This window comes from Mustela putorius, unplaced genomic scaffold, assembly GCF_011764305.1.
Source record: "Mustela putorius furo isolate JIRA1106 unplaced genomic scaffold, ASM1176430v1.1 tig00000874_pilon_pilon_pilon, whole genome shotgun sequence".
NCBI lineage: Eukaryota > Metazoa > Chordata > Mammalia > Carnivora > Mustelidae > Mustela > Mustela putorius.
The window spans coordinates 6,070,198-6,082,101 of NW_025421505.1; the positions used below are offsets into that span (position 1 = coordinate 6,070,198).

An 11,904-nucleotide genomic window follows, 5' to 3' on the forward strand; every position below is an offset into this window, starting at 1 on the left:
ACTGGGTATTAGATGATGTTAAGAAATTATTTTTCCCAGAGCACCTGGGTGGCTCAGTGGGTTGGGCCGCTGCCTTCGGCTCGGGTCATGGTCTCGGGGTCCTGGGATCGAGTCCTGCATCAGGGTCCCTGCTCAGCGGGGAGCCTGCTTCCCTCTCTCTCTCTGCCTCCCTCCCTGTCTACTGTGATCTCTCTCTGTCAAATAAATAAATAGAATCTTTAAAAAAAAAAAAAAAGAAATTATTTTTCCCTTTGGTAGAGCTGATTACTGCTAACTGAACATGGCAGCATTCCCAGATTTCATTAAAATCATTGAGTCCCCACAAGTTAAAAATTTAAATGATGCTTCCATGAGAGGGGGTTAAAAGTTATACAGATAAACTGATTCAAGAGAAACCATTGTCCATGGACACCATACAGAAGGAGGGAGCCAGAACCCTCCATCCCCATGAACCTCAGGGTTTATGTGTTGGCTGATGCTATTCCTTCTTCTCCCCAGTGAATTACAGAGGATGAATGAATGGGAATTAATTGTAGAGTTGCAGTTGGGCCTTGCATTTATGTTTCTCCCTGGGGACCTGAGGTAAAAGGATGATTACAGAACAGTGAGGGTATGCTAAGAACGGTTCAATGTTCTCCACTTCTGCTCAGCTGGCAGCCAGGATTCTAGAAGCCCACCAGAACGTGGCCCAGATGCCGCTGGTCGAAGCCAAGCTGCGGTTCATTCAGGCGTGGCAGTCTCTTCCGGAATTTGGCCTCACCTACTACCTTGTCAGGTATCACACTGTTCACCAGCCCCTCTCACTTCCTGTTTGTCTCCAGGTGCCTTTCTCAGAGCCCAGTTTATTCTCAGTCTAGAATGTAGAACTCTTTGTAATTTTAGAACACTGTCCTCTCGGGTGCCTGGCTCAGTCGGATAAGGATCTGCCTTTGGCTGGGGTGATGATCCCATGGTCCTAGGATCCAGCCCCATATCCGACTTCCTGCAGGGAGCCTGCTTCTCCCTCTCTCTCTGCTCCTCCCTACAGCTTGTGCTCTCTCTCTCTCTCTCTCTCAAATAAATAAATAATAAAATTTAAAAAAAAATAAATAAATAAAAGAAGGAAAGGAAAGAATACTGTCCTCTCACAAATGGCCCCAACACATCATCTGCTCGTAACGATCTTCCATACCTTCTCTTCACAGTACTTACCCGGGCTCCCTACTTCTCTCCTTGTCCCCCTGAGTTTCCAGGTTGGCTGCTAGAGTGATCCTTTTAAGACCTGTGTCAAACCACAGCAGGCATCTGCCCAGAACCATCTGAAGGCCTTCTGGCTTACTTGGCACACAAGCCAAATCCTTAACAATGGCCCTGTAAGACCTTAGCTCTGGGGATTTCACATCCTCTGCCCCTCCCTCACTGTGCCCAGCCACAGTGGCCTCCTGGCAGGTTCATGAGCATCCCCCCACCGCACCCCCCCCCCAAAAAAAGAAAGCTGCCGCCTTGCACTGGTTGGGCCCTCTGCCCCCCAGTCCTCTTCCCCCGACACCCATGTGGCTCGTTCCCTGACAGACATCTTTAATCAAATGTCCTTGCTCACGGCCGTCTTAAAATGGTAACCCCCTCATTGCCAATATTGCCTGTCCCCCTCCTATGCTTTATTTGCCTTCGTGATCTAACCTGCCATATCTTTTTCCCTTATTCATGACCCGCTCGCCCCTAGAATACAAGCTCCAGAAGTGAGACACTGTCTATCCAGTTAGGTCGCTAAATGTATTCCCTGTGCCTAGAAGGGTGCCTGGCAGACACGGTGGATTTCAAATTCATTGACTTGACCCTCTCTTACTTTGCTTCCCTCTGACGTCAGTTTCACATAAAGGGTGTCTGCAGGACAGCCTTAATTCTCTCCACTCTTCATATTCTCTTCCTATCACAATAAAAATGCTCTTACTGTGGAAGAGTTAAAAACCCTCACTGTCCATTCTTCGGATGTCATTTAGAAATGTTCCTGTTATCTTTAAGTTGTGTATGAATGAACCTCATGTAGCAGTTGCTTTTCATTCACTTTTTTTTTTTTTTTTTTTTAGATTTAAAGGAAGCAAGAAAGATGATATCCTGGGAGTTTCATATAACAGGCTGATTAGAATTGATGCAGCCACCGGGATTCCAATGACAACATGGAGATTCACAAATATGAAACAGTGGAACGTAAACTGGGAAATCCGGCAGGTATAACGTTTTCGGTGTATTCAGTGTCGAGGCTATAAATGTGTCTTCCATCCGAATTGTAGATTACTCTGTTCATATATTTAGAACTCAGAAACCACAAGCCTGTGCTCATTGTCTGCTAAACTAATCACATGCAGGTCTGGGCAGTTTGCTAATAAGCACAGGCCAAATGGTCTCAGAATCAACACCGCGAGTTGGTTTAGTCTCCATCCAGACTTTCCATACAGACTCTAAACCGCCGAGCAGTTCAATTAGTTTCCTTCCACTCAGCACAGGCTTATATAAGACACTGAAAAGTGCTTCACAGATATCACCAGAGTCAGCGCTGTCACCCAAAAGGAGTCCAAAGAGGCTGCACTGACTGGCTGCCTGGAGGTCTAACCGGTTGAGGACTGAGAGGCTCAACTGCCCACCTGAGGAGCATTCCAGTCCCCACAGGGATAGGCTGCCAGAGAAGCAAGTGAGGGGAGCAGGGATGACTGAGAAGAACTTTGCCTCCTGAGTTAAGTAGCCTGCAAGCTCTCTGTCTCCCATCCATTGCACTTGCACCCGGGGAGCTAAGTCCAAGCCAAGGCTATAGCATGGGAAATTCTAGATCAAGTCAGAGGCACCTGAGCGTCCAGCTGATTTAAGACATTCTGATGTTGCTGATCTAGAATCCGTCCTCCTTCGTTTTCTCGTTTTCCCAGTAGAAAGCCATCCACCTTAGAAGGAGGGGAATGGACTCCCACCTTTTTTTTTAAACCGTGGAATCCTCTCAGCAGGGCTGTTAACTCATTTATAGAATAAAAGTTTGAGATTAGGTGACCTCTAAGGCAGTGGCTCTAAAACCTTGCATATTAGGATTGCACAGGGAGCTTTAACACACGGGCCCAGGCCACACCCTAGACCCCTCAAATCCCAGTCTTTGGGAGTGGGCACCTGGCAGCAATTTTTAAAGGTCCACCGGTGATTCCACTGGGCAACCAGGGTTGAGAAGCAGGGAAATCTGTTTCTTCTAGAGTTTAGAGTTTACGACTTTCAGCTGGAAAGTGGTGCAGGGCTGTTGGGGGAGAGGGATAGGAAAATTCAGGTGAGACTTTTTATTCCATTCAAAAGTCTGCAGAGCACCCCGCCCCTTGACAGAGGGCATGCTTAGGAAGTTCTTTTTTTTTTTTTTAATTTAATTTCTTTTCAGTGTAACAGAATTCACTGTTTATGCACCATACCCAATGCTTCATGCAATACATGCCCTCCGTAATACTTACCACCAGGCTCCCACACCCTCCCACTCCCCACCCCTTCAGAACCCTCAGATTGTTTTTCAGAGTCCATAGTCTCTCATGGTTCATCTCCCCCTCCAATTTCCCTCAACTCCCTTCTCCTCTCCATCTCCCCATGTCCTCAGTGTTATTTGTTATGCCCCACAAATAAGCGAAACCATATGATACTTGACTCTCTCTGCTTGACTTATTTCACTCAGCATAATCTCTTCCAGTCCCATCCATGTTGCTACAAAAGCTGGGTGTTCGTCCTTTCTGATGGAGGCATAATACTCCGTAGTGTATATGGACCACATCTTCCTTATCCATTTGTCTGTTAAAGGGCATCTGAGTTCTTTCCACAGTTTGGCGACTGTGGCCATTGCTGCTATAAACATTGGGGTACAGATGGCCCTTCTTTTCACTACATCTGTATCTTTGGGGTAAATACCCAGTAGTGCAATTGCAGGGTCATAGGGAAGCTCTATTTTTAATTTCTTAAGGAATCTCCACACTGTTCTTCAAATTGGCTGCACCAACTTGCATTCCCACCAACAGTGCAAGAGGGTTCCCCTTTCTCCACATCCCCTCCAACACACATTGTTTCCTGTCTTGCTAATTTTGGCCATTCTAACTGGTGAAAGGTGGTATCTCAATGTGGTTTTGATTTGAATCTCCCTGATGGCTAGTGATGATGAACATTTTTTCATGTGTCTGATAGCCATTTGTATGTCTTCATTGGAGAAGTGTCTGTTCATGTCTTCTGCCCATTTTTTGACATGATTATCTGTTTTATGTGTGTTGAGTTTGAGAAGTTCTTTATAGGTCCTGGATATCAGCCTTTTGTCTGTACTGTCATTTGCAAATATCTTCTCCCAGTCCGTGGGTTGCCTCTTTGTTTTGTTGACTGTTTCCTTGGCTGTGCAGAAGCTTTGATCTTGATGAAGTCCCAAAAGTTCATCTTCACTTTTGCTTCCTTTGCCTTTGGAGACATATCTTGAAAAAAGTTGCTATGGCTGATATCGAAGAGGTTACTGCCTATGTTCTCCTCTAGGAATCTGATGGATTCCTGTCTTACATTGAGGTCTTTTATCCATTTTGAGTTTATCTTTGTGTACGGTGTAAGAGAATGGTCGAATTTCATTCTTCTACATATAGCTGTCCAATTTTCCCAGCACTGTTTTTGAAGAGACTTTTTTCCACTGTATATTTTTTCCTGCTTTGTTGAAGATTATTTGACCATAGAGTTGAGGATCCATATCTGGGCTCTCTACTCTGTTCCACCGGTCTATGTGTCTGTTTTTATGCCAGTACCATGCTGTCTTGGTGATTACAGCTTTGTAGTAAACAAGAGCAACCAAAAATACCTCTGCGTGCTGGGAGTTAGAATGTTTTGCCTGCTGTATGGCATAGTTGACACAAGAGGGCGCGCAAAGAGCAAAGACTTGTTTGCTGGAAGCGTTCAATGGAAGAGATGCGGGTGTGTGTGTGTGTGTCTGTGTGTGTGTGTGTGTTTGTGTCTGTGTGTGTGTGTCTGTGTCTGTGTGTGTCTGTGTGTGTGTGTGTGTCTGTGTGTGTGTTGGTTGTTTTTTTGTGCAAATTTTGGGGGCCAGGAGGGGGACGGAAATCAACTGTAAGTCACCTAAGCAGTCCTCAGCTCTGGGGGCCATCCCAAGGCAGTTTTTCCCTCATTTTCTTTGAAATGTTTAAGCTTACCTTAAAGCTCAGAGTTCAGGCTCACCTGTGCCTTCCTCTTCCAGGTGGCAATCGAATTTGACCAGAACGTCTCCATTGCGTTCACCTGCCTGAGTGCAGATTGCAAGATCGTGCATGAGTACATCGGTGGATATATTTTCTTGTCTACTCGGTCTAAGGACCAGAATGAAACCCTTGACGAGGACCTGTTCCACAAGCTGACTGGCGGTCAGGAATGAAGCAAAACTGACCTGCCCACACACAGACGGTGAGCCAAGGATGGTCCTCCCTGAACAGATGGGCTCCTTGGCTCGCACAGTGTGCACTGCAGCCTGACGGACAGCACGTACTCACCACTGGTCCGTCAGATGAGGACCTCATCTCATTCCAGATACCCTGCCCGCTACCTCCTTTTCCTTACTTTCCTCTATCCTACCAGTGACGGAAGGGCCCTCAGTTGCCTTTTCTGCAAAATGGGTGGGTGGGAGACAGGCTAGAACTCAAAAGATTACTCTATGGCCCAGCCTGCAGCCACTGTTCTCTGACTTGCAGAACCTGCAGGTCTATGGCTAGAAGCCACCATTGTGCTTCTCCGCTTCATTGCTAAATCAGCAAAAGACAGAAAGGTCGAAAGCATGGGTGGCCAAGGACAGATCTTATTCCATAACTGAGGTATAAAAAGTAATTAGTCTTTCCTAACAGAACTGCTTTTAGCTCCCATCCTCTGAAAATGACAGAGGGAGTCCTCACGTACACACAGACTTGTTCCCTATAGGTCAAGGCCTGGGGGTGGGGAAGGGAGAGGTGGAGTTACCTCGCGCTGGTTGGTGACAAGGCGTCAGAGCAGTGGCCTTCAAGGTCATCAGCTCACAGTGATTTCTGCAGAGGTGACTACAGACCCATCTGGCCTTGGACATTGGCCCCCTCAGGTTATACCGCGAGTCCTATTCCATTCCTGGAAGGTCCCTCAGCCACCTTCATGCCTTTCTTGATGATGGGGTGACTCAAAGGCACAGGGAAATCCATTCCTCAACCCAGCTGCAGATCTCAACTGCTGCTCCTTGGAGCGGGATGGGTCCAGTTTTCTCTGTTCCTAAGAAGCACGGCCCCACATCTGGGGTTACTGTGGGGTCTTTCTCCCAGCTGGTCAGGAAGAGAAGGACAAGCCCATTCTCAAAAACCACCAAGTTCAAGGGCTGGTGGCTTCCCTTCTGGCTTCTGCGTGTATTTTGTAAATCAGGAGCCGATAACAGACTTCTGTTTTCTCTGCTTTTCGCTCTGTCATCTCTGCCTCAAGCCACGGGCATGAGCCAGGTAACCGCTGCCTCAGTTGTCATTTTCTGCTTTGGTTTGTCACCTACGAGAGGAGGGGATTTTGAGAAGGAAAGAATCGATATCCAGGATAGAGGGAAATACCAGACAGTATTTAATTATGTTTTGATAAATGTTCTGTCCCAGAAAGGACTTTGGCTGCAGGAGTAAAGCACAGGCTCCATTTCCATTTTTAATTCTTTTATGATGCAAAACTCTGGAGGCCTGGCCAGGGCTCTGATGCCCCAAAATGTCACCTGTTGCTTTCTTTTGAGAAACTGAGATCTTCCACCGCTCTGGGAGCCGCATTAGGACAGCCTGGTCTAGGGAACCCCGGGCCCTGGGCTGGAAGATGTCCCTGGAAATTCCTCTTTTCAGCCTCTCCTTAGAGGCGCAGGTTCATGAAAACCCAATGAATTTCCGAGGCACCAAATGAATTTCCGAGGCCTCACTTAAACTCGGAGGCGGCTTAGGGCACTTGGCAGATCTGGTCCACATCATAAAGACCTTCGTTTGAAATGTTTGTATAGAAACTAGTGCTGAGCCTACTGTTCATCTCGGTGTTGGTCATTTGGGTATCGCCTTGGGCTCTACTATTTTAGAACCTAAGTCAGGTCTTTAAGAGAACATCAGGGGGCACCTGGGTGGCTCAGTGGGTTAAGCCTCTGCCTTCAGCTCAGGTCATGATCCCAGGGTCCTGGGATCGAGCCCCACATTGGGCTCTCTGCTCAGCAGGGAGCCTGCTTCCTCCTGCCTCTCTGTCTGCCTCTCTGCCTACTTGTAATCTCTGTCTGTCAAATAAATAAAATCTTAAAAAAAAAGAGAATATCAGGCCCTACATGAAAGTGATGCTCCTGGACATCACACTTTACCTGTCTGCTGCCCGGGACAGCTCTGCCTCATTTACCAAAGCTAGACCTTCGGTGGGACCCTCGTCCTTAGCTCTTCACGGGTGTCTGACAGTTCAATGAAAACACTCAAAGGAGTGGACTGGTTTTAACCAAACTTTCCGAGGAACGTTTCTCCCTGAACACACCACCACATCCCAAAGGAATAAACAAATGGGACAAGAAAACCTTAAATGCTGCTATTCCAAAGAGCAACTAAGGACTTTTTTTTTTTTTTAACATTGGTTGCAAAAGGTCATCTGACTCCCTATGATGAAATTTTAAATTAATGTGTGCCTTTCAACCTCCTATTTTTTCTTAGCTACAATAGATGGGGAAATCTGCATTTATTATTTTATAGGACTTTTTTAAATAAAAGTTTTATATGGATTTGAGTACGGTCTGGTCATGTCCTCTCTACTTTGCTATCTCTGAAAAGGTGAATGTTTTCTCCCCCTATGAAAAAGGATTGCAACTTTCAGGTTTAGGGCATACTTACCCTCACAATTCCAAGATCTGAGCTCATTCTTCTCAGTGAGATGGACTTAGAAACCTCACTTAAATGCTGGCTTCAACTCCTTTCCCATTGAAGGTCCCTAGATTTCCTGACATCATGAGTTGTTTTTTCCCAGGTCTACCTTTTGGAAAAAGCACCAGAAATCAAAGAAATAGCCAGAGGCAGGGGAGCATCAGAGGGCCTCCGATTTGATGGACGGATGTCTAGGACAGTTCTTTGATTTAGTGGTAGAGGATCTGTAACAGATAGTGACGTACACTTTATAGATGTCCCTTCACAATTCTCACAACAACCCATGGGGGGACAGGAAGGGCTTGCCTTCTCATTCCACAAAGGAGAAAACAGGCTCAGAAGGTGAACCACGTGCGTAAGGTCACACCGCCAGGAAGCAGCAGAACCAGAATTCGAAGCCAGCTTCATCTTATTAATACTATCCAAAGACACACATTGTTGGCATTTTGGGTTGTGTTGTGTCTTTCCAGCCTTTATACCATCTCATGTACTGGTTTTTGTTTTTATGTTTTAAGATGACATCCAGTAAGTCATTCCATATTCATGGAAATTGGCTAATTCATGAGACAGTCAGTAAGAAAAAAAAAAAAAAAGGTAGCTATTTAAGCTGGCTGAATGCAAAGTATGGGGCTATGATGCTGCCCAAAGGCAGCTTAAAACTTCTAATGTGGAACATGATGCATCCTCTTAAGACATTTTTTCCCCCACCTTCACCCATTTCCTCTACCCTCCATCTTCCACATCTGGCAACCATCAATCTATTCTATTTCTAGGACTTTGTTTCTTTTAGATTTCACATATAAGTAAGATAATACAGTATTTGTCTTTTTCTGCCTAACTTACTTCACTTAGCATAATGCCCTCAAGGTCCATCCACGTTGTTGCAAATGGCAGCATTTCCCTTTTGTGGCTGAATAATATTCCACTGTGTATATACACATATATTTTATCTTTATCCATTTACCCATCAAAAGACAGGTTGTTTCCATATCTCGGCTATTATGAACAATGTTGCAGTGAACATGGGGATACAGATATCTCTTCCAGACAGTGTTGCATTAGCCTGGTCAAAAAGGAAACTGGAAGTGTACCTGGGTGACTCAGTCCATCAAGCATCCAACTCTTGGTTTCAGCTCAGGTCATAATCCTAGGTTGTGGGACTGAGCCCCATGTTGGGTTCCACACTCAACATAGAATCTGTTTGGGGGGACGCCTGGGTGGCTCAGTTGGTTAAGCAGCTGCCTTCGGCTCAGGTCATGATCGCAGCGTCCTGGGATCGAGTCCCACATCAGGCTCCTTGCTCGGCGGGGAGCCTGCTTCTCCCTCTGCCTCTGCCTTCCACTCTGTCTGCCTGTGCTCGCTCTCTCCCCCTCTCTCTCTCTCTGATAAATAAATAAAATCTTTAAAAAAAAAAAAAAAAAAAAAAAAAAAAAAAAAAAAAAAAAAAAAGAATCTGTTTGGGATTCTCTCTCTCCCTCTGCCCCTTTTCTTGCCCTTTCCCACTGTATGATCTCTAAAATAAATAAATCTTGGGTGGCTCAGTGGGTTAAAGCCTCTGCCTTCGGCTCGGGTCATGATCCCAGGGTCCTGGGATCAAGTCCCGCATTGGGCTCTCTGTTCAGCAGGGAGCCTGCTTCCTCCTCTCTCTCTGCCTGCCTCTCCACTTACTTGTGATCTCTGCCTGTCAAATAAATAAATAAAATCTTTTTTAAAATAAATAAATAAATCTTAAAAAAAAAAAAAAAAAAAGAAGGGATGCCTGAGTGGCTCAGTTAATTGTGTCTGCCTTCCACCCAGGTCATTAATGCTGGTGTCCTGGGATCAAGCCCAGGGTCGGGCTCCCTGCTCAGTGGGGAATCTGCTTCTCCCTCTCCTTCTGTCCCCCTCCACTCATGCATGCTTGTTCTCTTTCAAATTAACAAAACCAGGAAGGAAGGAAGGAATGAAAGAGTGGGTGTGTGGGTGGAAGGAAGGAAGGGAGAAAAGGGAACCTGGAGCAGCAATAGCGGAAGAAAAGCCAAGCCCTCATCTGAGAGTGTATGTCTCCTCATCTATAGAACAAGGGTTTGGACTGTGTGGTCTCTTATAGCCCCTTGTACTCCAGCACTCTCTCGCTGTGGTCCCTCTTCCCCACAGTCGGGTTGAGGCACATCCCCCCTCCTACGCACCATGCACATACTTTCCCTCCGAAACTCTGGCCTCACTCTGCCACCATTGGCCCATTATCTGAGTCGGTTCACATAGTTCTAGAACTCGAATTTCTGAGGTTAACAGGCTGTCATCACAGTTGAGCCCCAGTGGCCAGACACCAGGAGGCTAAATGGTTGTGTCAACCAGTGTGAGAGCAAGTCAAATCTTGCGCCTGTGCCACCCTCCCCAAAGAATATTCTCAATAGTAATAGAGCTGTTATTACATGGCTTAAAGAATTAGAACACCAGGGGCACCTGGGTGGCTCAGTGGTTTAAGCCTCTGCCTTCGGCTCAGGTCATGATCTCAGGGTCCTGGGATCGAGTCCCACATCGGGCTCTCTGCTCGGCGGGGAGCCTGCTTCTCTCTCACTCTTTCTGCTTGCGTCTCTGCCTACTTGTGATCTCTGTCAAATAAATAAATAAAATCTTAAAAAAAAAAAAAGAATTAGAACATCAACGTGTATTAGGGACTCTCACGTGTGCTTTCCAGGAGTCCTTTCAATTCAACCTCAGGGTGCGATGGGTGTTGTCAACTTCACTGCACAAATGAGGAAACATGAAGCGGTTGCTGGTAAAGGTTTAATGCTCTGTGTGTAAGGGTCAGCAATGGGAGACTTGGTTTGCCAATCTTCCTGGTGTAAAAACTCCCACCATAGCCAGTGTGGCATCAGTGAACACAACTGGGAAGACACCCGAACACCCAGCCCTCTGCCAGGGACAACCCAGCTCCAGGACACAGCAGATCTACTGTGGACGGAGAAGTCAAGCAGCTTGTCAAGGTCACCCAGCCAGAGTGTAGGCAGTTGGGATTCGAACCCAGACCCTCCCAACTTGAGCTGTGCTCTTCAGCACTGCTCTTGATAATTCCGTGTGAATGGCAAGGCCTCTTGAGCCATGAGCCCTAGACTGTCTTTACTTCTAATAATTCTGCTGAGGTGACTTCCGCCCCCTCAACCCCAGTATATTTGGGCAAGGGCTACAGAACTCCATAGACAGTTTGTCCTTCATTTATAATATACCAGATCTCTTAAGTCAAAATAATGACAATTTCTACTAAGAAAATCTTCAGACCCCAACTGCTGGCCCCCTGTCCAATATGACATTTGACTGCAAATCTGGGTCAGAGGTGGCACTCAGGAGGGTGGGAAAGAGTTCTGCCCTCGTGAACTCCAACGAGTTAGACTTGAATAGTTCCAAAAATTGAACCCCCATGAAAGTAATGAAGATTCATCAGCAGTAAGGATATCCCCAATAAGATGAACCAGGCTTGGGGCACCTGGGTGGCTCAGTGGATTAAGCCGCTGCCTCCGGCTCAGGTCATGATCTCAGGGTCCTGGGATCAAGTCTTGAATCGGGCTCTCTGCTCAGTAGGGAGCCTGCTTCTCTCTCTCTCTCTCTGCCTGCCTCTCTGCCTACTTGTGATCTCTCTCTGTCAAATAAATAAATAAAATATTAAAAAAAAAAAAAAAGAACAAGTGGCTACAAATGCTAAAGTGCTTGGGTGGGTCCTGTACGCAGGCACATTCAGCCAGCTGTGCAACCACGAGGATGAAGGAGGCATGCCCTGCCGAGCAGTCACATATCTTAACATATATGAATACATAGCGAATATGTCTGAGAACCTAATGTAGCCTATGGGCCTACAGTTGTCAAGCCATGCTAAGTTTCAGCCAACTGTATTTCAACCAATTCAGTTAAAAACACATATAGAGGGGTGTCTGGGTGGCTCAGTCGGTTAAGTGTTTGTCTTCGGCTCAGGTCATGACCCCGGTGTCCTGAGATTGGCTCCCTGCTCAGTGGGGAAACTGCTTCTCCCTCTCTCTGCTCGTGCTCTCTCTCGCTA

The 11,904-nt window shown here is 46.4% G+C and overlaps 1 protein-coding gene across 1 annotated transcript in view; it reads left to right on the forward strand.

Moving 5' to 3' along the window:
• The window catches only part of FERMT1 (FERM domain containing kindlin 1), a 31,500-nt gene extending 23,763 nt beyond the window's left edge, over positions 1-7,737 (forward strand). The window contains exons 12-14 of the mRNA XM_004751536.3: positions 651-775; positions 2,067-2,208; positions 5,210-7,737. Of these exons, the coding sequence (XP_004751593.1) occupies positions 651-775; positions 2,067-2,208; positions 5,210-5,383 (441 nt within the window). The 3' untranslated portion in view covers positions 5,384-7,737. The remainder of the gene's footprint in view (positions 1-650; positions 776-2,066; positions 2,209-5,209) is intronic.
• The last annotated feature ends 4,167 nt before the right edge of the window (positions 7,738-11,904 follow it).